This window comes from Rousettus aegyptiacus, unplaced genomic scaffold (assembly GCF_014176215.1).
Source record: "Rousettus aegyptiacus isolate mRouAeg1 unplaced genomic scaffold, mRouAeg1.p scaffold_m13_p_1, whole genome shotgun sequence".
Classification (NCBI taxonomy): Eukaryota; Metazoa; Chordata; class Mammalia; order Chiroptera; family Pteropodidae; genus Rousettus; species Rousettus aegyptiacus.
Genome location: NW_023416284.1, coordinates 156497622 through 156524829, shown reverse-complemented (window position 1 = coordinate 156524829; position 27208 = coordinate 156497622). Strand labels below are relative to the sequence as shown.

The 27208-nt window shown below is 34.1% G+C and overlaps 1 protein-coding gene across 6 annotated transcripts in view; it reads right to left on the bottom strand.

Annotated features, from left to right (window-relative positions):
* Nucleotides 1–22035, bottom strand: part of TRMT11 (tRNA methyltransferase 11 homolog) — a 98610-nt gene extending 76575 nt beyond the window's left edge. For 4 of the 6 annotated variants that reach the window (XR_004951044.1, XM_016161337.2, XM_016161336.2 and 1 more), the window contains exons 1-8: nucleotides 21904–22035; nucleotides 16115–16180; nucleotides 14012–14085; nucleotides 10422–10503; nucleotides 10242–10334; nucleotides 9873–10007; nucleotides 8969–9125; nucleotides 383–463 (exon numbers count right to left, since the gene is read on the bottom strand). Coding sequence is in view for 5 of the 6 variants with exons in the window: in XM_016161337.2 (XP_016016823.2) it covers nucleotides 383–463; nucleotides 8969–9125; nucleotides 9873–10007; nucleotides 10242–10334; nucleotides 10422–10503; nucleotides 14012–14085; nucleotides 16115–16180; nucleotides 21904–21975 (760 nt within the window). In the remaining variant the exon portion in view is untranslated. Of the gene's footprint in view, nucleotides 1–382; nucleotides 464–8968; nucleotides 9126–9872; nucleotides 10008–10241; nucleotides 10335–10421; nucleotides 10504–14011; nucleotides 14086–16114; nucleotides 16181–21627; nucleotides 21739–21903 lie in introns of all 6 variants that reach the window. The other 2 variants (XM_036221525.1, XM_016161338.2) reach the window with 2 other exon arrangements.
* Nucleotides 22036–27208: the final 5173 nt, after the last annotated feature.

Here is a 27208-nt window from a genome sequence, read left to right as displayed (position 1 = left end):
AGAAACTGTATGTTTTATTAACATGGACATGCTGATTACAAAATGGCTAGTACCTTTCTCCTACTTCTCTCCTAACCCTAAAGTTCACAACCTTAGAGTTGGCTTACTTTTTAAAAATCTCTCTTACTGATAAGACCACAAATACCTCTGAGGGCAGAGCCTGTTCTCATTCATCACTGTGTTCCCCTAAAGACCACTTTGCACATACTGATCACTTCATAAAAAAGCAGATACCCAATTAAGCCTTATTGTTGGAAAAATAAGTAAAACTATACCACAACTCCATTAAAAAAAACATATAATGCCATATAAAACTATTTACTTTAAAGGCATATTTGGTACAAGAGCCAAGACTGTAACACTGTCTAGAATCTTTACTCACCCAAGCCATGAACTGTGTTGTAGTCTATGTCTGTCCCATATACATATGCACCAAAATGAGCAGATGCTACCAGAAGGCCGCCTGAAAAATCACAAAATTATGATGTTAACCAGACTCTCGTTTCTTCCTCTATTTAATCTGATCTGGATTCTTACAAACTAGCTGCTGGCACAGTACCCTAGAATGACACCAGTCCTGGCCATATTTAGCAGGTCTCAGAACTGAAAAAACAAACCCCTGAACTATGCTCACTACACTGGTCACAAAGCAGGTAATTAATATATGCCCTGGAATGATTACTTTAAACAGCATATTTATAGAAAACTCTCTTTTTTTGGTCAAAATATGTATCTTTAGACATTATTTTCATCTTATTTTGAGATGAAAAATAATCTTCCTCTTTTCTTACAAATGAGCAATTTAAGGCTGCTACACAAAGAATTTGCAATAAATAAATTGTGACAACTGGGCTCAATTCCCACTGAAGTCACAGTTTCAATAACTAAAGAGGGCATAAATAATATGTAAGACATTAATGCTTACAAATATTAAAAGATTAGGACAAGAAGTAGTTATTCTTCTAAATAGTGAAGCATTTATCTCTTATTTTAAACTATAAATACAAATTTCTAAATAACTTATTAAACATACACAAAATAATTACTACAATGACTTTACTGTTTACTGAGTGCTGTGATCAGAGTATGAACAAATGTCCCAACACAATTTGAAAGGACTAAGTAATTTGTTGTGACCAGCTTACATACAAACAAAAATCCTAATAAAGATTTAAAAATAAATGAACTCCTCTAAAATAAAAGGTGATATTTTAAAATAATTTTTTAAATGCACAAATATTTTAATAATTGTACTTTTCATTGAACTTCATTTTTTTTTTCCATCATCCAAATTAAAATGGTCCTACTGCTTGGGCAGGTCCTAATAGCTATACTATAAAAAAGTCCATCAGTTAAATTGAAATCTGAAATATATATATTCTTAGACTAGCGTATACTCAGACAAGGGAAAATAGGGCTATTTCCCCCTATATCCTTTTGAAATATAATCCCTAAAATTAAGATGGGTAGTACCTCCAGAGGATCAAGATCTATAAATTAATGGTGTTCCTTCCATAGCCATTTAAAACTTAGTCTTGTAACCTGTACTTACAAATACTTTTCTCATGAAAAATATTATAATTGACTACTTCTCACCGGAGTCCATGAAGAAGAGAATGGAGGACCAAAAGTACAGCAGAAACCAAAACCTAGACTCTCTCATACTAACCACAAAAAGCATTGTGTGAGGGGTAATGTAAGTAAGACCTCATTATTCTTACTCTATAAATGGAACTGTCCCTATTTGTGAAAGGTTCTATATGTGATGTCTGGAAATACAAAATCACTTCACCCAAATTATGAGGAATTACTACAATTCTGCCAATTAAGGCAGATACTCACCTAGAAGAACTAGTTGTCAAAGGAAACAGAAAAGCTTTCCTGTGCTTCCTTAAACAGAACCTTATCCATTTGGTTAGAGTGAGCTTTGAGAAGACCCAATATAGAGTACATTGCTGAAAGGAGATGAATAATCTGTTAGACTATATCTATTAGTTAAGGCTGTGTGCCCTTTAAGCTTTTAAAGTTTTAAATAAAATCACGATAAATTAATTAGCTTCTCTGAACTAGTCACTGGGAAATCACTGTCAATCATCTAGTTGTTTTAACCATCAAATTGAAGCATTTTCTGCATTTAGTTACACCTTAGATGGCGTTGCCCTGGAAGCTGCCTAGTGGGAGAAGGGCGATATCAAAACGGAGCAGTGAAGTGTGGAGGGGGCAGGTAATGTGACTCATCCAATATCTTATTATATGCTATTGAGTGTGAAAATACCACAAACTCAGTGCTTTAATTTCTCATTACTTAATTAGTAACCACTTTAAGGTCAGGGTTATATCGGCAAAGGACAAAATAAGAGCATTTTTTATGATAAATAATTTATGATTTTCATCTTTACAGATTTACGCAGAAAGCTTTACCAGTATGGAAATAAGAGACTGGGCTTTGGTTTTGCTGAAAGAAAAAGAGAAAAGGAGCGAAAACGAAAATACTGTTACATCTATTTTACTCTTTAAAAAAAAATTCAAATTAATTCAACTAGAAGCCTAAGCAAAAGGATATTGCTAGAATGTAGAAATTTTACCAACTATGAAACTCAGGAAAAGAGGACTACAAAGAATTGCAGACAAAATAGGAAACAGAGACCATGACACAGCTCTGCAGAGATCATTTACCTTTTTTCCTAACTGTCTTTTCCACCCATCATCTGCTCTTAGAAACAAGTTTCCCAATACCCACTCCTATGTTTATCATTTTGCAATGACGAAATTCAAAAGGAGCTACACTCCTTTCATTACTCCTCTGGCCTGTATGAAGGTAGAAGAGGCCAAGCAGAAAACAGTCTCCTAGGCATATTCTCAACCACTAAGAGAGTTGACTCACTTGAGAGAGGGGAAGGGGAGAAGAAATCAGAGCTATGGCCGCCGAGCTCCATCACATCATATCACATCTACCTACAGGGGCAGATACTTATACTGATTATTTTCATTATGAAGAATTAGAAGTTTACAATATTAATTTCCCTGCCTCCTGTCATAATTTGCCAACAGTTGCAAATAATGAATATCTTGGAAATTAGCCAAAGAAGGGGCTGGAAAATGAGTTCATGGCCAAACTGTTCATCATCATTTAATACCAGCTATCTCTAACATCTTTCACCAAAAAGGCATCTCAGTTCTTCACAGAACAATAATTAAAATAACGATAACAGTACAGTTAGTTCATTGAATGGTTACCGTACATCAGGTGACTTCTTAAGAATTTCATATACATATATAACCTCACTTAATCTTCACAGTGTATTATTTTATTACCACACTATAAATAATAAAAGTGCGGCTAAGACAAGAATCTTGCCCAAGGTCACATAGAACCAACAGAATAAAGATTTAAAACTATGTATTTCTCTTAACGGTAGTCTATACCATACTGCCCCCTTTGGGGTCAGCAGCAACCAAAGTTAAGTATACACTGGCTTACCAATTAGAGAAACAAAAGTAGAATTTGTTATTAAACAAAAACAAAATAAACTAAGTAAAGCTGCATCTCAGTTAATAAGAGCTGTATATCATTTACAAGTCTTTTATCTAATACCTAGAAGGCCTGTGGCATTCTAGGTACTAGACACATTGAAGCTGATCACTCCTTTAGCTGTGCTCATATTTGAACAGTCGTACTTCCTAACTACCCAAAACTGAATGAATGATATGTATCTTCCCCCTCAGGAAAATGGAGATATATAACTTAAAAAACAAAAATCTTACTAAAATGAGAATCAGCATATTTGCTAAGATGAAAAGAAAACTGTGTTTCTCCAGCTCAAAATGTCATTCTAGACAATGTAGCAGACTAGCAAAAAAAAAAAAAAAAAAAAACCCCATTTAGGCAGGGAAAGATTACATGTCTCCTTTCAGTTTCCACGAAGTTTTCTACTCTGCTCTATAACCCTGAGAAAAAATCACAGGTCATAAGTAGCCAGTGGGTAAAGCATTTGGGACACTAATATATGCTAATTTTATACTTTTAAAATGGAAAGGGATTGGAAACACTTGAATTTAAAATAAATATTAAAAAAGAAAACAGAAGAAAAAATATCATCCAATGCTTTATGGAAAACTATGGCCAAGGAGGAGGGCACAGACAGGGCTACTTATTTCTCTAATCCTTCAGAAGGTACTACCCATCGATGGGACAAAACGCCCAAGAGAGAGGACATACTTTGCTTAAGAACTGTGTCTGTTCACAGTTATTGGCTATTACAAGTTTCAAACAAGAGCACCAGAAGTCCTAAAGCTACACTTAAGCTACAAACATAAATTATGAAGTGTATTTTAGCAGCATCTTTGTAAAGATCTTCCCCTTGCAATTTTCCATTAACTGTCCTATATATTACAAATAATGTTCCAATTAACTGTCCTATATAAACAGTCAAATGACCAAGATATGCTACCCACTCTCAGAAGCTGTCCTAAAACAACTTTGGGGCAGGTCTCTTCACCCCTACTACATCAACAAAAGTGAAGACCTTGATTGTTGTGGAAGATAACATTTCTTTATAAACCTAGCCTAATCCACATGAAGGGAAAATTTTTACTTCTACTAGAAACTATTTTTAAACTCTATAGTCTAGTCTACATATATGTGTGCATATTAAGCATTACACATATGTCTATATCTCAAAGAATTCTCATTTCACAGAAAAAGTTTTAAAAAGTCCAAGAACAAAATTAAAAATTACTAAAGAATTTAGTATTTGGAAAAAGATAAATTAGATCCATTCCTCACAGTGTATAATAAAATAAACTCCAAATGGACCAGAGATCTAAAAGGAAAAAATTAAGAATACAAAAGTACTAGGAAAAAAAAACAAGCTTAATTCCTCTATAACTTGGATGTAGGGAAAATTTTCGCATGGCAAAAAGCAATTACATGCTAAATCAAAAGATAAATGGCAAACTGGGAGAAAATATTATATATATATATAACTATATTAAAATATATGTATGTATTTGAAAAAAAAAAAAAAACAGAGGAAGAAAGAGAACTAATGTCCCTAACATAAAAAGTACTTTAAAAAATAAGGAGACCAAAAAGCCTGGAGAGAAATAGGCAAAAGACATGAAAGACAATTCAAAAAAAAATTATAAAAATGGCCCTTAAAATATAAAAAATTATTAGACATCACTCATAATAAGAGAAATACAAATTAACACTACATTGAGATATTTTCACCCAACAGACTGACAAACTTTCCAAAGCTTCATAATATACTCTGCTGATTAGACTCGGGGGGGAAAACGGGTACTCATATGTTGCTGGCAAAAATGTAAAATGGTATAATACAGAGGAATTTGGCAACATTTAACAAAACTACAATGCATGCACTCTTCAATCCAGTAATCTTACTTCTAGGAATTTATCCTGGAGCTATATCTCCAACATTATGGAAGTATAAATGCACAAACTATTCACTGCAAACATTATTTTTAACTACAAAGTACTGGAAACTACCCACATTCAAGTATAGGAGATTGTTTAATACAGAACATATACTCAAAGTACAATTATAAAAAAAGAATGAGATATAGAGAACGAACCGATGGCTACCAGATGGGAGGGGGTTGGAGAGATAGGTGAAAAACGTGGGGCCAAAAAAAAGAATGAAGAAAATCTCTATGAAAGAATGGAAAATGGTTCCTAGGAAAAACTGTTAAGTAAAAAAAGCAAAGTCAAAACAACATATATTAGTATGCTATCTTTTGTGTAAGAAAGTGGAAATAAAATGTACATATTTGTGCTTATCACTACCGAAAAAAAAAAAAATCCCAGAATCAACTAGAAAACAAAAAAGTTGGTTACCTACTAGGGATGGGATCAGGGAAGCAGGGTAAAAGGGAGTGACATTTCTTTGAGTATACCTTGTGTAATTCTGACTTTTGGGAACAGATTAATTTTCTACATATTTAAAAATAAAAGAAAACCAACAAGAATGGGAGGAGCAAAAATCTAAAACTGAGGGCAAGCTGGAAAAAGTGAATTCAACTGAATTTTAAATGAACGCGAAAAAGAAGAAAGCACATATTTGACTTTACTGACGGACCCTTAGGTAGAGAAGAGAACTGACTATATATCCTAAAAACTTATCTTTTTAATAAGATTTTTTTTTACTGGTATGAGCAAAGCAATTCTGAAACTATTTCAAATACATTATTGGAATAAACAAGAGTAAATGTGTTCATGTTGATAGGAACCAGGTTTCTCACTGTAGAAGTAAATGTGCAATGGGAATAGGCAAAAAAAGAAATCTGTGAAGATAGACTGGAATTTACAGCGTATGTAAAAATTCACGATTTCTAAAATAAGCATATGTATGTCTATGTGCACACACAGTATATATGAAGGAATGTGTGCATGTGTTTGCATAGGCATTTTGCATATGTATATTGTGTATATACAGGCATATATTCCTAGCTTCTCTGCTGAAAAAGGCTAGAAACAAAGATACCTAGCACCCAGATCCTGGTTTCTAATATCCTTCCCCACTAAAAGAAATAAGGGTTCCTTGGAAAAGTGACTGACTCTGGGGTACGGGAAGGTATAAGATGAACCAGAAAGTAAGGGAGAACTCAAAAAAAGAGAATATGTCACAAAGACAGATCCAGTGTAAAAGGGCAAATCTCGGAAAATCTGAACAAAATAATTTTTAAAAGGAATGAACTGTAGACCACTAGGGGGAAAAGGGGTGAATCCACTTGTTCATTTTAATAAGAGAATGGTCTCCTGCTTACAATAGAGTGTCAACTGGTACTGTGGTGGGAGTGCTGGTGTTGGAAAGTCATGCCTTTGTAACTAACCATCAAAGTCAAGACTGGTTCAGGCAAGAAAAATCAGTGGATGCTAAAGCTGTCACCTTGACAGGGGCGAGGAGGGATTTAGATGCAGAACAGAATATTTACATAGTTGTTAATATGTCTCCCTACAGACTGCATATTAACTGCAAGGAAGTAAAAATAGCAATTATACAGTGGTAAAATCAAACACCATCTTAACCAGCTGTTCAAAACTAACATTACCAATGAGGGGAAAATAGCCATCATGTGAGTGCCCTGAAGACACAAAGTCACTGATGCAAGTAGTCCAGCAAGGAATGCATAACCTGAATCTAATCATGAGGAAATATCAAATGACCCAAAATGAGGAACAATCTGGATAAAAAAATAAAGCGAAAAGCGGTAGCATCCTTCAAAAGTACAAATTTCACGAAAGAAAAAAAGAGGCTTTGGATATGTTCCATATCAAAGGGATCAAAAAACATTAACAACAATATATACCTGATGCTAGACTGGAAAGGAAAAAAGATGGTATAAAGAATATAAATGGATCAATTAATAAAAGTTGGAGTATAAACGCTAAAGTATTATATTAATAGTATATTTACAATATTAAAAATTGTACTGTGGTTATGTAAGAGAATATCTTTATTCTTAAGAAATATATATTAGTATTTTTGAGGTGTAAAGGGATATGGTAAATATAATTTACTTACAAACAGTGCAGAAATAAATATGTAAATAAACATAAAGAGAAAACAAGTGATAAAGTAAATGAGACCAAATGTTACTAATGATTTAATCAGGCTTAAGGATATATAGGTGTTCTTTGTTCTATTTTTATTCTTGTAACTTTTCTATAACAAAAGTTCAAAGAGCTGGAGGAGGCACTCAGGATAATGAGGAAATAAAGGAGTAGGCAGTATGTTAGGGGTGGGATATATGCAGATGGTGGAACAGAAGAGACTCACTAGAGGATTAATTCAACAAGGAATACAGAAAATCACTGTATCAGTTAGACACCTCTTGACTTTGATAGGCCTTCTTCCTAATCACAAGTGGTCATATCCTTCAAGTTAGTTTATGATGTAATTAATAGTTGGTTGGCAGATCTTAATACAAAAAGAGGCAACCCTATAATAGTAGAGCACGAGCTCTAGACTTAGACTGCTTGAGTTTACATCTCATGAAATATATACACTGTATAACTTTGGCCAAGTCACTTAACATCTCTCTCTGTGCCCTAATCTGCTCAAGATTTTAAAAAGTATCTCCATGTTAGTTGTTTTAAGAGTTAACAGTAACATTAAGACTGCAGTGCACGGTACCTGCCATGTTTCACTATTCAACAAATGTTAGCTATTGCATCATCACTGCTTATGAAGTTTCTAATGGGAAAGACAGCTACAGGGAAAAACTTCAATAATTTGTTCCCACACAATCTGAATCTTAATTAATTTAGCCAGATAAACCTAAACATGAGCACTCTCCAAGTATGAACAAGATTAAGCAAAAATGGGTTGAAGCAATAGCATGTCTTCAGTCATATGAAGTAAACTAGAATTGTAGGACTCCCACACAATGTTAATTGTGAGAACACCCGATCAAGTGTGTATAGAACCCAGGTTGAGGTCTCAGCAGCCAGGTTCTAGCCCACTGCTAGTAAGTTACTTTCACTGTCACACTTACTTATAAATCTCCACAATCCAAATCAAAGATAAGGCACATTATTTTTCTCTAAGTATATGGTTACCAGTTTTAAAAAATGAACACATTTTTTTGTTACTCAAGTCCTCCTTCCCCTCAAGAGTTTCCTATTTAAATAAACTATATAGCTTTGTAATATTTCCACCATGTATGGTACTGCAATGTATGGTATGCTGCTCCCCCCTAGTGGTTTACTCAGGGTGGGTAGGAGAAACCACCACGAATATCTATCAACATCACCTTTGACATGCTAAAACTGTTAAACAGGCTTTACACATGGTTGTCTCATAGCCACTAACTAATGATAATTAAAAGTTATTCTGTCCACTTAATCTTTTGGTAAAAATATTATGACTTTATAATATACTATGACTTGACTTATACAAACAAGCAACATCTCTACACTAGTATAACAGTTAAATAAAAATACCTGTTCCAACAAATGGATCAAAAACAATATCATTTTCTTTCACTTTTCCATGGTTGGCCATGATGAATGATAAACCAGCATCCATGCTGGTATTTCCAATAAAGTGTCTTTTTTTGACACTATATGACTCAATAAGCTCTCTCTGTCCATCTGCAATCTAGATCAGAGATATTTTTGAAGTTAGTGTAATGTACAAAACAAATTTAAGATAATCATTCACAATAAAACCACAGTATCTTGATAATAATTCCTTTCCACTTACTACTGCTCTACACTTGTTCCTTTAAAGTGTGATTGAGGTTGTACTGGACAAATACCTTCTGTTTCTTTTCTTAGTGTGTTGTCATTTACTTTGACTTTTCAAACCAAATTTGAATTGGATTTGAATGCAATTATTCCAGGGGTTGGGGGTGAGTAAGCTTTACCCATCTTTTTTCTCCTATATAACAATTTCTGTAACACAAGCCACAACTTCCACTTACCTACTTACAGCCTCAGGGAAGTAAACAGAATTGCTCTGCAGTAATTTAATTTCTTTTCAGGATGGAAACCTAGATTGAAGAGCTCCACAAATGAGATCCCTCAGCTATCACAGCACTCTGCCTTTCTCTGCTTTATAAAAAAAAGCAGTTCAAACTTTCTGACAGGTCTTTTGTTAATGTTTCCAGGTACTCCTCATTATCTCTTCCCTAGGCTCTATATCTAAGAAGCCTCTTACACTTTATAGAAATCTCAAGAAAAAAACAAAACCAAACAAAACACATAACCAAGTATTTTTCACCAACTTTAATTCATACAGTTCTGACTATTCAGCTCTTTTAAAGTTCTACATATAGAGTCAAATACAAAGGCCTAACGTTTGGCTTTTAAAGAAAAAAAATAGGTAAAAGGAACACTTGCTTACCCATCTACCAAAATAAATATTATGTGGATTCTCAGGGATACGGTTTGGGTCCAAACCATAATCCTCCAAAACAGAGAATACATGCTGTGGCTTCTTCAAATTTACTTTTCCTTCAAATGGCAGAAACTCAAGAGCCTAAAAAAATAAAAATAATTCTAATGTCCTACAAAAATTTTAAAGGAAAAACAGTGCTCACATAATACCTATCTTGTAATTACGGTAACAGCATTAAGACAAAACATGTAAAGTACTTAGCACACCATTAGTTAAAATATATACACTTAATAGACATTGGGCATTATTATGTATCAACAACATTTAGACTATATTAATCTCATAGGTTTTCTGGTTTTCGCTAAATTCACTTACATCTATTCGTTTCACTTTTTCTTCTTGTGTCAGTGTTTTATTAAACGTGTGAATCTTTATTTTATATGTAGAATCTGAATGTAGAAATGGAACCTAAAATAAAAGCAGATAAATTCTTTAAGCTTAGTAATTTGATAGTATCTATAGACATGCTATATAAAACCACATTTCACTACGCACCATCTTCTCCACAGGGTATTTTTTAAGAGAACTATACAGCTCTTCTGGAGATTTTCCATGACCCCATAGTTCAAATATGGACCTAGGAAATAAATTATTAGTACTAACCTCAGTTAAGAAATAGTTCGCACAGTAATATGTAACAATTACTTCAGTAGTTCTTTAAGCTTACGCCACTAAAACAATTATTGCCTGTTTTCCAAGCTATAAATGAGAAATATGTAACCTGCTAACAAATATAGATTAAGTCCAAATCACACATAAGAGCTGAACTTTACACAGGAGAAAATTAACGTGAGTCAAGATTTTTCCAAGTTCTCATAATTATATTTTTGTACTACAACACAAATGATGTAGTAAAATCACTAAGTTATTTTAGTGAAATAGGTAAAAAGCTACAGGAAATCCAATTTTTCACAATGTCTTCATAATCAAAAAGAAAAATGACCAGATGAAAATGTTACTATTTATATCTAGCTATTATGTGGCAACATTTAGTAACTAATGATTACTTTTATAACAATTAAAAAAATTCTTTAAAAAATATTCCCAAGCTTCCATCGAGTTCAAGGAACATTTAAATTATAAGCAAAATTTCATTGCAATCAGTGAAACAGTACTTAGAATTAGTTATAATAGAAATCGATCTATATATTAGTATAGTTTTGTGCATCTAAATTCAAACCACTCTATACTTGTAATTAACACTGCCATTAGAACTGAGAATATCCTTTGAAAACAAATTCCTCCTTTCATTTGTATTGAATTTATAGAAAGAGGGCCTCTACAGTAATTCTGCTCTTACTTATCTATCACCTAAGGAATGACCTCAGCTACATAAATCACACAATAAAAAGCAACAACAACAAAAAATTATTCAAAATAGATGTCCCCAAATTCCAAGCATTCATTTTTCTTATTCTCAATGTTTAAAAATAATAAACTTAGTCAATTCACTCATTCAAAGAATACTTATTAAGGACATGATGGGAATTGTTCTAAGCCCTAGGACAGAGCAAAGAACAAAGCTCAATGCCTTCATGAAACTTAAGGTTAAAAAAAGTCTTGGAAGCATAAACTGAAGAAAAACATAGATACTCAATCTCCGGAAAGGTAAAACCCTGAAAAGCAAAAGTAGTAAAAAATTATAAAATTAACAATATAACTTAAAGAACAAGGACTGTTCTAAGTCCATTTAGCATTTACTTATTTCTCACAGAAGCCCTATGAGGTATTACTGTCCATTTAACTAGTGAGGAAACTGAGGCACAAAGAGATTTAAAAAGTCTCTCAGGTCATATAGCAACTGAAACTAGGTTTCAAACTCAATCCATCTAACCCCAGACTCCATGCTCTTCACCAATATTATAATGCTTCTTAAAAATAAAAGTGCAAAAAAAAAAAAAAAAAAATCTGGGAATCCCAGGCCTTTCAAGAAAGCTACACTCAGTTCCACAGATCATAATTATCCCTAATTAACTTTTATACAGTATAATATATAAACTAATACATAAATAACCTAGAACCATTAAATTATGAAATAACACTTATATCCTCTCACAGAAAGAATTTATATAACATATTAACAAATTCATATCTTAAATGTTCGAAATAAAAAGACAAAATAAAAAGCTTCAGTTATAACTGGAACATTAATTTATAGTAATTCCTTTTATGATTTAGATTTTCAAAGTAAACAGTTTTCATACATAAGACTATACTACTATGATCTCTATTTTAGAGATTATTAAGTTTATATGAATTGCCATATTTCTCATGAGTGCTATATAAATAAGCATGGATGTCAATTTATCAAAATAAAATCAATAATGATGTAAAATATCTTACTGATTATAGCATTAATAATAAAACTTTTCTGATAAGCAAAACTGGTTTAAGAAATTATCCTTTGAGGGAAGAAGGGAAATAGAATTGGGAAAGGTACTCAGAGAGCATCAATGGTTTCTGCAAAAAAATTTTTAAAGCTATAGCAAATATCCCAAAATGCTGAGACCTAACAAGGTAGAGAAACCTAGGTGTTATATTTTTCACTCTTTTTGTGGTATGCTCAAAATATTACATGTTAACAATAAATCAATAAAATTAATTTTCAATCCCTATTCTATCATAAAAAAAATTGAATTTAAGTTACTTTTGAATCTATGCTTATAATGGTCAATTTTAGTTCTGGAACAATTAATACTATAGTTAGAATTGTAACTTTTATCCTTTGAAAATGAATTCCTCCTTTTCTATTAAATTTATAGAGAGCAGGCCTCTACAGTATACTACTCTTACTCAGCTATCACTTCAAGTATAACCTTAACTATACAAAATATAGATAATAAAAAGAAGTCAAGAAATTATACAATATTATACAATCATCGTACAATTATTAATTGCATCATGCATCAAATATGTGCATCAGAAGATATGACCTTTGAAGGAAGTAGACAAGTTACTGTCTTCATGTTGCTATTTTAAACCTAATATGCCTTATCTTTGGAAATCAAGCACATCTTAGAGCCACAATATTAATATGCTATTTAAAGTACTAATCATTTAAAGATGTGTTTTTTAGTTATGTTTCTATTTTCTGGTCATTTTTATTGAATAAGTTAGCCCTACTAACAAGCTTCAGTTTAAGAGATGAGATTTAGAACTATGGCTAGTTTTCAAAAGGATGAATTTAACTAAATATGGGGGTATAATCTATTCAATAATACAGCAATTACATATGCTATAAAAAGTTGCTAAACTGGACATATGTAAATTCTTATCTTCACTGCATTATTAAATATTATAATTTCTAAGAAAAGGTTTTCAGCAATCTGCCAGAATGTTCAGGGGAAAAAAGCAACTCAAGGAAAATGTCAGTCGTTTAATTTTTAAGATGCTAGTAGAAAAGAGTTTAATTTTCAAAGACAGATGTTTTTCCAATAATAAAAAAAAAGGAAGAAATGAAATAAAATAAGAGAATGCCAATGATAAAATCTAGAAAACACTCAAGTAGTATAAACAATGAACAACATCATTACACTAATCTCTACCAAGATATGATCATCAGAATTCCTCTAACAAATAAAATAGTAAAACATATTTCGTGGCAGTCCTCAGTTTTTGTCATCTTATATTTCACTGATCTGCTCATCTACTAAAACCACTGTATACTTGAAACTTATATAAATTTATTAACCAATGTCACCCCATATATTTAATAAAAAACATAAGAAAACCATTTTTAGATTTTCAATATTTTGGTTATAATTAAATGTGGCATTTATCCTATATAATAACATTGCATTTACATATCATACCATAGTCCTGCTTAATATAAAAGTTTTAAAAAATTATTCCAAAATAAATGTTTCTGCATTTCACCGAGATTTTCTCACCCTCAGATTTAGCAGGTAACTCTCCTCTGTTCCCCAACCCCATCCAGTGGCAAATGCAGGTAACTGCAAGCTACATTGAGCTCCCCGCAACAATGAACTCCTTATACTTTGTGCTAATATAGCAAAAAGTAGGACAGAGTATTATGAAAAGTGTGGGATACACTCATGCAGGAGAACCTCAGAAGTTTCTCTTACTTGGCACACACAGTCCGTTTCATTAAGTTTCTTGCAATATCTTCAGAGGGAATACTAAGAATCCAAAAAGGAGACTGAAAGAAATAACAATATACAACTTACTTCAAAGTGGTTTTATAATCTCCTATGCTTTATTCAAGTCAGTAAGGAGAAATTCCTATTTGTTACTTTTATGTAAGAATACATGCACTGACTCAAATCAAAATTAAAATTGTTCTAGAACAAATGAACAGAGACACACGGATAATAGGCTAGTAGTTATCAGAGGGTAGGGGACAGGGGTGAGGTAGATGGGGTAAAAGGGGTCAAATATGTGGTGACAGAAAGAAATCTAACTATGGGAGGTGAACACAATGCAATATGTATATATGCGCCTTACTGTTAAATTGTACACCTGAAACATTGGATTTTGTTAACCAATGTCACCAAAATAAAAATTTAAAAACAAAAAAAAAAAGATGTGCAAATTGAAAAATCTTTGGTATTCCAGAAAATGTCTACTCTTCAATGTTAATAAACATATATTCCTCTTAAAAAAATTAAAATTGTTCTAATAGCAAAAAAGTAAATTAATAAGTACTCTATCAGGATAATATAGTATGTCAGAACACTTTTATAAGTAACTCTATAAATGAAAACAGTAGCAAATTTAAGGCTTTTCAAAATTTAGGTTAATTTTGTATTTGCTCTCATATATAGTTTAACCAAAAGATTTACTGCACATAATGCCCCAAGTATAATCTCAGAATTTTTTATTGATGCTAATCATTCCTTTTAATATAGCTAATTTATTTCTAACTTCTAAGCAATGTGCTTCTTTGACTAATTCCTCTTTTTCGAAGTAGTTGTGGCCAGTTGGATGAGGGGTGGGGAGTCTGAAATAACTATGATAGAAAATCATAGGGTAAAATATTAAGCTAATTTTTATTATCTTATCTAAGAAAAAAAGTTCCAGGTACATCAGGGGGATTTCCCAAGCCTCTGTGTCAACAGTTAAGAATATAGGTGCTTTTCCAGAATACAGCAAAACCCAGCAGGACCCTAACCCTTAGTACATCACACGATTATAACCACACCTTTTTCTCTTTCCTCAATAAGAGAAAGTCACACAAGTTCAATATCAGGAACTTTTGTCTTTTACAAAAAACCCTCCTTGACACACTCAGTCTTTCTTCTCCCAGTATTTACACTATACTAAAAAAATTCAAAATAATCCAAACAGAAAAAAAGATAGTCATCTTAGTATTACTATTATTAGTAAAAAATGTAAAGCTACCTGAATGAAATGGAAGCATTTGATAAATTATGGTAAAGCTAATCAATGGAAAGTATTATAGAGCTTTTGGCATTGAAGGTTATGTAGCAACATGTGCTTACATTAACATCACCAAGTAAAGAGGAGACTGCAGAAGTTCTTAAGTAGCATTACAACTGAGGGGGAAAACGTCTATGAAAAAAGATTGGAAGGCAGTATCCCTAAAATATAAGTCATGTCAAGGAGGAAAAATTGTGAATAATTTTTTTCTTTTTCTATTCCCAAACTTCTCTAATAGACTGATAAACTATCAAATACAAAATACAAAGCTCATAAGTTCACAATCTTACATATGCACAATTTCAAATTTTACAATGAGTACCAATATAAGCCTGGGGGAGGAAGGGAGCAATTGGGGAGATCATTTTATGAACTATATAGATGTCTAACCAATATATATTTCAAACTAATTTAAATAAATAAATTTTTTTAAAGGTACATAAGAGAAAAAAAAATATATATATATATAAGCTTGAAATTCAGCTAAATTCTAAATTCTAACTCTATACCTCTCATGAATGGAAGGCAGCTCTTTTTTCATTGAAGGGACAGATACAAATTATAGCAAAACTGTTGAATTAAAGTTTATAAATAAGCAAATACTGGAAATAAACCTAAATTAGTTTCCAAAACCACAAATTTTTTCCCCAAAATACGCTTTTTATTCAATTGCCCCTAGAAACAGCTACAAATAACCAACACGCAAATAAAAATTTAAGATTCAAATCTAAGGTCCTATTAACAAGGATATTACAACTGAGCGAATGAAAAAAATAAATTCAACTTACCTTTCCATAAGTTTCCTGACTACTGATGAACTGACCTCCAAAAAGTGAAAGCAAAGACTTTATTTCCTATATTGAAAATATTACAGAGAGAATACATTTTAACACTGGGAACTCAAAGATTATAGGTATGATACAATTAAAAAATAAAAAGAGTTAATGATCTACCTAACACATTTAAATTTCAACACCAGACAAATTAAAGCTTGAATTCTGAAAAAATTTTAGTCACAAATTTAAGTAATTTCTGAGAAATTTTATACAACAGGAGAGTTGCCAAAAGATTTGATCAAAAAAGGCCTGATTTTGAAAAGGAAAAAACAGATCACAAAAACTAAAAATAAATTTGATACTGTATCAATAAAAATAAAATAAGTACACAAATGATTTGAGGATGTTTAGAAAAGGAATAATATTTGTAAGCACATTTAGAATACTCTCTACTCCCTTTGAATCTTTATATCATAAAAATTTTCTTCCCTGGCATCAGGACTGCAAATTCAGTAGGAAATAATTTACTTTAGGCTGGACATTTGGGTGGTTTTCAATTTTATCAGTTTAAAATAAGGCTAAAATACACATTTCATAAGTATATGGATTTTTCCATATTTTGGATTATTTCTTCAGGATAGAGTCATAAAAAGTAGAGTTACTATATCCAGGTATATGAAATTTTCATGCCTTCTTAAAATTTAGAGGCTAAAATACTTTCTTAAAGGGTTGTCCTAAATTATAGTGCAAGAGTATCAATTTCCCTTTACTACTGCTCGACAGGATGTTGTACTGTTTGTCAACTGATTAAAAGGTACTTTAAATTTATGTTAATTTTTTACTGTTAGCACAATATTTTTAATCTATTTGTTTACAAACCATATTTGGAACCATTTTGTTTCTAGAAACTACAATCATTAGTAATGTACAAATTTCTAATTAAAAAACCAATAATTTTATCAAATATCAGGCAAAGGTAAGAGAGTCTCACTGTAAATTAACTTTGTTGTCTTGTTCAGTTAATTAAATGAATAAGTGTTGAATTATAAAATGAAATAAGAGATTAACTAGGGAGCATCACTGTGGATTCATTAAGTACAAGTTACGGTAAGTTAACCTCCTTTCTAAATAAATTACAAAACTAGAAAGAGAACGCAATAGCTACTTTAAAAATATCATGTACGCAAAGTTGAAATCTGTTCAGGTTGTATGTATATTCTATGAAGCAATCACTAGGTACTGATAAATGCAAAGTGACTATACAAATTCTATGATTCGTACTACTAACAAATTTCGTATCCCCAAATAACATGAAGCAGGTATAATCCCACTCCTTTGTGTAGTCTTTACAGAGGAGGAGATAATCTAATGAGACAAGTGTCTCCACTGCTGGGTACTATAATCCCCTTTCCTCCCAACTAGGAGAAGGAGCCTTCAACACCAAATAAATCATGAGCCACAGCCACCATGAAAGTATACCCAGACCACGAAGGTTCTCCACTTCAAAATCAAAAGAATGGGAGGTTTGTGCAGTAACTAGTACCTTTTTTGTTTTTTCTTTTGTCTATGCAACAAATCTTTTTTTTTTTTTTTTAAGTCCCTGGTATTGGAAGGGGCTGAATTAAGTTAACTAGCATAGACTATCTGTAAATCAGAGGGTAGCCCACAAGTTATTTTGCAACATGGATGACACAAATTTGAATAGGAGATATCACTGGACTTGGGAGTCAGACCACAATTTGGTTTTCAGTTCTTCCAAATAGTAGCAATGTGGTTTTATACAAGAAACTTAACTCCTCTGACTATCAGTTTTCTCATCTGTAAAATAAGAATCACAGGTGTCTCATGAGGTAAGGAGATATGTAAAGAGAGGAGCACAGAACCTGGGGTGTTATTAAAGGAATCAAGATGATGATGACTATAACACTGTCCTTGAAGTCCAGTGGTTCAAGAAATCAAGAAAGACTGACAGAGTTAGAATACTTAAAAGAAAAAATGAAGTTATAGATTAAGTTACCTGGTATAGAATGCCTTTTGTTCATTCTATATTAAAGCATATTGTGCAACCAGTTTTACATTTAAAACATTTAAAACGGTTTGCTAAATACACTGTTAAAAATCAGCAACAAACTAAAATACAAAGCCTCTAATAAGTTTTTTAAAAAGTGAAGGATTATTGGAAGTTTTATGGCATAGCATTAGCTCCACTACTCAAGAAGCAATGACTTAAAAGTGAGAATGAATGTGATAACACAAGTTTCATACTTAAAAACAAAATATGTATTAAACTAACTACTCCAACAACCTACACAAAAAAGCGAAACTCAAAACACAAGATTTTTATTCACCTTACAGCAAATTCACTTTCCAATTGAGAATCTTGCTACATCAGGAACAAAAAAAAATTATATTGGATATTGAATATAAAAATAGAGCATGATCTGGAGCATTCCTGATGCATTAATTCACATGAGCTTTTCAGTTCTTTCAGCCATTTTTTCATCCACTTAGTTTGCTTCAGAACCAGCAATAAAACCCAGGTATCTGAACTTTACTTTTAGTACAATAAGGCATCTGCCAACTAAGATTGGCCTTGAATAACTCACCATAAAACTAGACCATGTTTGCTGTGTAATCTTTTAAATTATAAAGGCAGAGCTACTCATTACAGCTCTCCTGCTGAGCAGTTCTAATATAGTAGATGGACCCCAAAGTATAAAACGTCCTTTTGATTGCCTTCCACAAAGGGATCCTATTTCACTCGATTCAATATTTATTAAACAATATGTGCACGGCACTGAACTATGTAAAAATATATATTTATCCCCTGGGAGCTTAAGGTCTAGTAGAACTAACATAATATTTAACCTAGTAACTGAAATGTGAAGCATAAAACAGCGAGTGCTCCTAAAGAAGTAAAAGCAAAAAAAGTATTATATTAAAGTACAGGGGAAGAAAAGATTACTTCAGTTTTAGGTTAATGGAAACTGACTTAAGTGTTGAAACAGGGAAAACAAATAAAGAGGAGAGAAGACTTCCATTTCCAGTGACTGGCAAACTAGGGAATTCAGATTAAGCCTCCTGCTGAGAGCTAGAAAAACCTGATACCTGCTAAAAGTATGGAAAGCTTTTGGGAGGGTAAGACAGTAACTACGAAGAATTTAAGGAAGAAACAGGTCAAATCACCAAGTACTAGGGATGCTATTTAAAGACTGCAACCTAACTACATCTTTCTCATCGCATTGTCTGACTATATACAGGCACTCACCCTCCTTGGCCTCTCTCTAGTTCCACTCTAGTATCCCCTAAGTAGTATCCTTTCCTTTATACTCCGAAATGATCTTTCTACAACACAAATAATTACTAGTCACTTCCTGGTTTAAAAAGAAAAAACACCTGTCACTTCCTGGCTTAAAAAGGAAAAAAAGTCAATTGCTCCCCATTAAATCTAAATTAAAATCCAAATTCCTTGCAATGGTCTGAAGAAACTCCAACTTCTGGATGCTACCCACTCACATCTCTTCCCATTGCCTACTGCTTCACCCTCCCTTCCCACACACCCCACACGCCCCACACCAACATAATCAACTATCCATCTGTGCCTATATACTTGCTATGGTTTTTCGCTGAAGTAGGCTTTCCAGTTCTCTTCACTCTCAGACCATCTCCTTGATCAATTAAGATCTAATTAAAATATCACTTCCTCCATGCAACGCTACACCTTTGGACTCTTATCTTGCCAATGCACCTCGCCAGCAAAACATTAATCCTGAATCTATGCCACAATCTTCCTTCATAACTCCTAAGGCCAATTGGCTAAGTACAACTGAAGATTATCACGGAATCTTGGCACAACTAAAAATACATGATTTTCACTATCAGTTAGGTTTTCAGCATTGCTCTAACACCTGTGTTCTCTACTGGTTTAACTTGTCAGCTTCCACTTTTGCTCTCAAAGACTATTTCAAATTTTACTATTTTTCTCAATTTTTCCATAAAACTGCTTGGCCCCCTCTCTCTCAAGAAATAACCTTGACTCATTTATTACCTAGAATAACAGGCCCTCTGTCAGCTACCCCACACCTGCCCACTCTCCCTTATTATTGAAAGACCAACACCTCCCACTGTGCCTTTACATCCATCTCCCAACCCCCTTCAGCCTATAAACATACCAATCTCTCAAGGGAGGGATCCTCCCTTGACACTAGGTCCCCCTCAAACTATTAATTAATCTCTTACTTTCCCTTCTTATGCTCAGTTAAGTGTAGTCTACTCTATCCCCCCTTCCTCATTTTTCATGACCTCCTCCCATAAAAACTCTACACAATAGCTCAACAAAATTTCACATACTTCCTATTCTGACACTTGCTTATTTTGTGATCTCTCTTCTCACTTTTTGACTCACCACTCTTTAGATACTATGCTTTCTTTGAATAATTTCATTTTTTCTCCTAGTGTTCATATGCAGATGACTCCCGAATGTTTTTTACCAGTCTAAATCATTCCCTATGAATATACTCATATATTCACTGCCTCCTGGTCATCTCCACTTGTTACACAAGCACACTGAATTCAGCAATAACAAAATTTTAAATCCTACATCTGCCTGTGCTTATTTTACATTCCACCAGGGCTTACCCTTAACTGGTCCCTCTTCCCCCAACAATCAATCAATTATCAAGCCTTGATTATTTTATCACCTACTTTCCCAGTCTGTACCTTTCTCTTACCCTTTGCCCTGGTTCAGGCCTTCTAAATTTATTAACAAGACTATTCCAACAGACTCCTAACTGGTCTCTGATTCTAGACTTATTCTTCACACTGCTGCTGACGTGCTTTTAAAAGAAAAATCTGATTCTGTCACTTCCTTGCTTAAAATACTTGAATAAATTCTCTTTCCAAGCTCCAGGATATTCAAGGCTTTGCATTTTCTGGCCTCTATATACCTCTACTGCTCTCTTCTTGTCACTCTCTCCTACATATTTCATAATCCAGGAATAAAAACAGCTTGTAATTCTAATTTACTTATTCTTTCCTTGGCTAACTCCTACTCATCCTTTAGTTACAGTTTGTGTAATCCATCGGCAAGACCAACATCCCCCACTTCTTAGTTGGATTAGATTCCCCTTCTGTGTTCTCATATTTCCCTGTGCATCCTTCTACGGCTGCACTTACCAACGTTATTTCATAATGCTGCCTTTATGCATCTGCGTGGTCCTATTCCTAAAGAGTAAGCTCCTTGAAAACAGAAACTGTCTTTATCACTGTTATATCCTCAGCGTTAGGAACTTTCAATTACAAGTACTCTGAAAATGTTTCTTGAATGAATGAATGAATGAATGAACAAACAAACAAACCTTTTTCCCAACTTCTCCATCACCTAAGTCCTACTACCCACCACCATCATCCCATGTCCCGCACCGAGTCTGACCCGCATACTTGATACTTAAAACATTGCACACTGAGCATTTCTGTCGGCTATTCTCCACTAGACGAAGAGTTCCTGGAGGACGCGTCTTACTCACCTGCCTAAATCTGGTACCTGGAACACGGGTAGAGGCAGGAATGAAAACGCTTAGCAAGGCTGGGAAAGTCTGTCATGGCCTTCTCTCATGCAACCTCTGCCGGGCTCCGTCCTGTCCCAGGAGGCGAGGGGCTGGGAACGCGTGATATCCCGCCCAACAACCCCGCTACCCCAAACCCCTGCGTGCTCAGGGTGCGCGGCTCGCCTACCCCCCGCACACCACCCTCACCGCGCCACCCTCTCCGGTCGGAATTCGAGGAGGGCTGTGCACACTCACCGGCAAGCGGAACTCCAGGTGCTCTTGAGCCATGAGCAGCAGGTACCTGTTCAGGGTGCTCGGTAGCGCCATTGCCGCCGCCACAGTGCGCCTGCGCGGCCCGCGCGGCGTCTACCCCTTTTCCCCCCGACAGGGTGCTTCCGCCGAGGCGGAGCCTAAAGGGCCGGAAACGGAAGCTCGGCAGGGCAGGCGCATCCCTGGGATCCACCGGCTCCGGCTTGGATTGCGGAGGTTCTAGAAGGGTCTGCTCGCCTCGGCTGTTCGCTCTTTCGCTGAGGTTTCTGGTGTGAGAGGCTGCTTTGTATTCAGGAGCAGGTCGCGATAAGACAGTGTAGTTCCCAGTGGTCCTACCACCTGAGTTGCACTTCCAACGATCTCTGCAGCTCTTCAAACCCTAGTTCTTCAAAAGAGGACTGAGATTTCACCTTTTCCGTGCAGTCTTCTCTAACCACTCCAGGCTTTGAGGACTGACTTACCTGGAACACTCATTTAATATTTAGTACACTTTTTGTATTTTTGCAATAACTTTTCATGGATATATGCCTCATAAGCTAATTAGAATAAGCTCTTGAGGACTGAGATCATCTCTTATGGTTCATTCCGCACCTCGCAGAAAAGTGTCCTCAAAGTATTCAATAATTACTAGGTGTGATGACACATGAACGGTCCACAGTCGACTATATTGAAACAATGATAGAAGTTGCTTCTAACTAGTCACGCTTGCACAGATTTCAAGATAGCATATAAACTAAGTAGCATATTCATAAATTTAAGTAATTTGCATATTCTATGTATATCTTGTGGCTTTTGAGAGCACTGAATCCTTTGTGTTATTGACTGCTCTTTTAAATTCCACCTTAATATTGTGCAAATTACAAAAGAGCAGGTATCCTACATATTCCAAGTACCATGAGCCAGAAATATAATTGATGCTTAGTTGTAGCGTTAAGAACGGTGGCTGTGGTGTCAATCTTAGGTTCAAACCACGGTTCCACTCTTTACAATCTATAAGCTCATAAGCAAATTTCTTAGTATCCCTTAGCCTGTTTTATCTAAAAATGGAAAAATACTGCCTCCCTCAAGGGATTGTTATGATTAAGGGAATTAATATAAAGTGTTTAATATAACAGTTGGCATTATTATATGGGGCAAATGCATCGTATTTATAGAGGATATATATATATATATACACATATTCCTCTTAGCAAGCAATCTGCTTTGGTTAGGAAAATGTCTTGGTAAGTCCACTGAGGTGCGTCTCTGAGAAGCATAGATGTCTCTTGGCCCCCAGACTTCAGAGAAAGGTATAAAAGTACTGAGAAATGAAAAGTAAATTATTTACTCTTTGAGAAGAGAGGCCAAGGTACGACAGAACCAAGAAAATGCTAGGGGAAGGATATGAAGTGCTCGATATACCTCATTCCCCAAACCTATCAAAATTACTAAACACATGAGAATTTGATGGGGCGACATTTTAAAGAACATCAGGGGTGCTGATTGTCATGCCAGGATCAATATGATGCTGTGCAGAGACAGCAAATGAGAATACAAATTTCACTGATTTTTCACAGGTATCATTTGCGCTAAGGTTCGTGACCAAATCCCTACTAATTCTTCACTTCAGAAATAAGCAGGAGAGCACCTACATCGTGAACCTCAAACTGTTGGATGCATGGTCTGAAGTAGAAATTAACCCTGCACAGGCCATTACGGTTAGTGTGGAACTACTCTGAAATCAATTAAATTGCCTTTGAAGGACTCACAGCTAGACCTATTTAACGTCTTTGAGCTTACTAGAGTAGTTAAGGAGTAGCTGGAGAGTATGAACTTTAAAAGCTGGTATTCAAATTAGCATCTAGAGATTTGCAATATTTTTAAATTTGTACTGAAAGGGGCAAAGAGGTTCATAACTCTTTCTTCTGAGAACTGATCCAAAGTTCCATCCATGTTTCATCTACTGGGGCAGATCTCTTACAGACTTGGCTCCTCCTGTGAAATTACTATTGTGCAAGCATTAGAGTCTCTGGTACAGGCTTCTGATTATTAAAACAAAACAAAACAAAACAAAAACAGGCATTCCTGGGAGGTAAGGACTAGGAATTGGAGAGAATGTTGAATTCTAGTTATAACATGCCACTATAGTGTTGAGACTAATAGGATGTAGTCATTTAAGAAAGGATATTAGTAGAGAGTTAATGGTTCTTAACAACACAGGTCATGTGTAATGTCAAAACTGCTCACACATCTGTATCAGACTGAGCATCTAACACTTGAAGAGAGAACCATAGGGATTTGCACACCAATGAGGAGAAAAGTTATCTTCATATTTGTTAAGAGTAGAAAATTTTTGCAGTGAGTAAAAAGCAAGGGGCTTTTGAACAGTTTGGAGAATAACGTTTTATTAGAACAAATCATATAAGAAATATGATTTCACTATAGTGAAGCATTCCTATGGGAGTTCTAATTTCATGAGATGAAGATAATTCAGAAAGAGAGAACACTGGGTTCTCTCAAGAAATAAAACCAAACAAGTAGGGACTCGAAGCCTCAGTTCAAACTTGAACTGATTTAAGTATGACTCAGCTCTTTGAGGTCGAATTTCCAACAAGCAACATCTCCAGAAGCGGAGGAAAATGTCCTCTGCTCAAAAGACCTCCCAGAGGAAATCTGAAGCCCTAGTTGTGAACGAGGCCCACTAATTTGCTGTCTGTGAAAAACGTTCTGTGCATAGAAAAAAAATGTGAAGGGAAATGGACTGGAGATTCAGCCTTCTCTCCCGTTCATCCTTAAACTCATGTTGCCACAATTCAATGCTGCCACAATTCAGTCAAGGGCCATACTTTCCCAGACGGATGTAAGACAGCAGCCTGATTGAGCAAGACTAGAGAACAACTATCCCCATACCGCAGCAACCGGCTGTAACAGTTTTCCAAAAGGAGCCTAACCTAGAGCCTGCCAAAATTAGGGATGTTTCTCCTCTATGGGCCAGTCCTTGATTTTATTCTTTTGTTTTAAATTAGATTGTGATTTTAAGATAGAAAGTTTATTTTTCATTTATTTAAGCTGAATCAGAGATCTATTTTTTGTATTTTTATTGCTAGCAAAAAACCTGATTCATAAACAGATAAATCAAAAGGTATTGGCTTCATTTTAGTGAACTGGAGTAATGGGCATTTAATGAAAGTGTGGGTGTCAATGTTTGTAGATGACTTTTTGACTTCAAAATCTAGAAATGTACGAGTGTTTCAATAAAAAAAAAAAATGTGCTCTTGACCTTCAATTATTATATGAAGAGGCATGTCTACATCTTTGACATTGAACTCCTTTATACATTAGGATCAGCCAATTTATTAAACATCTTTTATTCAAACCTCTGTTTTTAGTACTATGAAAAGTCCAGATGACCAATTGGGATTTATCCCAGATATGCAAGGCAGGCTCAACATTAGAAAATCAATTAATATAATTCATCACATCAATAAGCTTAAAAAAGAATAATCATTATATTAACAGATGCAAAAAAAGCACGTGACAAAATCCGACACATATTTATGTTAAAAACTCTCAGTAAACTAGGACTAGATAGGAACTTCCTAAACTTAATCAAATTTTTGATAAAGGATTTTTACAGAAGAAAAAAAAAAGAAATGAAAACTATAGTTAACATCACAATTAATGGTGAGAAACTCAAAACTTTCCCACTAAGATCAGGTACAAAGCAAGGATGTCCCCTCTCACTACTCTTTTTCAACTTTATACTAGAAGGTTTAGCTAATGCAGTAAGACAATAAAAGATATATAGATTGGGAAAAAGACACAAAACTGTTCACATATAACATGATTATCTATGTAGAAAATCCAAAAGAATCAATAAAAAAAAAAAAACACCCTAAAACTAAAAAGGATTATTGCAAGGTTGCAAGATACAAAGTTAACATGCAAAAGTCAATTGCTTTCCTATATACCAGCAATGAACAACTTGAATTTGAAATTAAGAACACAACACCATTTACATGAGTACCACTCAAAATAAAATACTTAGATATAAATCTAACAAAAAGTGTAAGCTCTCTAAGAGAAAAACTACAAAATCAAAGAATAATGAAATAAATGGAAAGATATTCTATTTCATGGAAAGGAAAACTGAATATTATTAGATTATCAGTTCATTCCAAATTGATCTATAAAGTGAATACACTTCTCGTCAAAATTCTAGCAAGTTATTTTATGGATATTGACAAACTGATTTTAAAGTTCATGTGGAAACGTAACAGATCCAGAATAGCCAACACAATATTGAAGGAGAAGGAAAAGGTTGGAGGGCTGACAATGCCCAACTTCAAGACTTACTATAAACTTTACAGTAATCAAAACAGTTGTATTAGCAAAATCAAATAGATCAATGGAACAGAACAGAGAGCCCAGAAATAGACCCATATAAATAAGTCAACTGACCTTTGACAAATGAGCAAAGGCAATACAATGGAGTTAAAAAAAATTAAAAAAAAAAAGTCTTTACAATAAATGGCGCTGGTACAATTGAAATCCATATAACAAAATTAAAAAAAAAAAAAAGAGAAACACCTAATCTAGACACAGACCCTATAACCTTCACAAAAATTAACTCAAAATGAATCATAGACCTAAACGTAAAATGCAAAACTACAGAACTCCTAGAAAACAACGGGAGAAAACGTAGGTGGCCTTGGGTATGGCGATGACTTTGTAGATACAACACCAAAGGCATGATCAATGAAAGAAATAACTGCTAAGCTGGAAATCATTAAAACTGAAAATTACTGCACTGTGAAAGACAATGTCAAGAGAGTAAGACAAGTCACAGACTGGGAGAAAACATATGCACAAGACACAGCTGATTATGGACATCAAAAATATACAAAGAACTTTTAAAACTCAACAATGAGAAAACAAACAACTTAATTGAAAATAGGCCAAAACCTTAACAGACACCTCACCAAAGATGATATAGAAATGGCAAATAAGCCTATGAAAAGATGGTTCATATCATATGTCATCAGGGAAATGCAAATTAAAACATATGAGATACCACTATATACCTATTAGAAATCCCAAACATTAACAATACCAAATTCTGGAAAGCATGTGGAGCAACAGGAATTCTCATTCATTACTGGTGGAAATGTAAAATTGTACAGCTACTGTGGAAGAGTTTATGACAGTTTTTTGAAAAACTGAACATATGCTTATCATATGATTCAGCAATTGTGCTCCTTGTTATTTACCCAAAGGAGCTGAAAACTTATGTCCACACAAAAACCTGCAT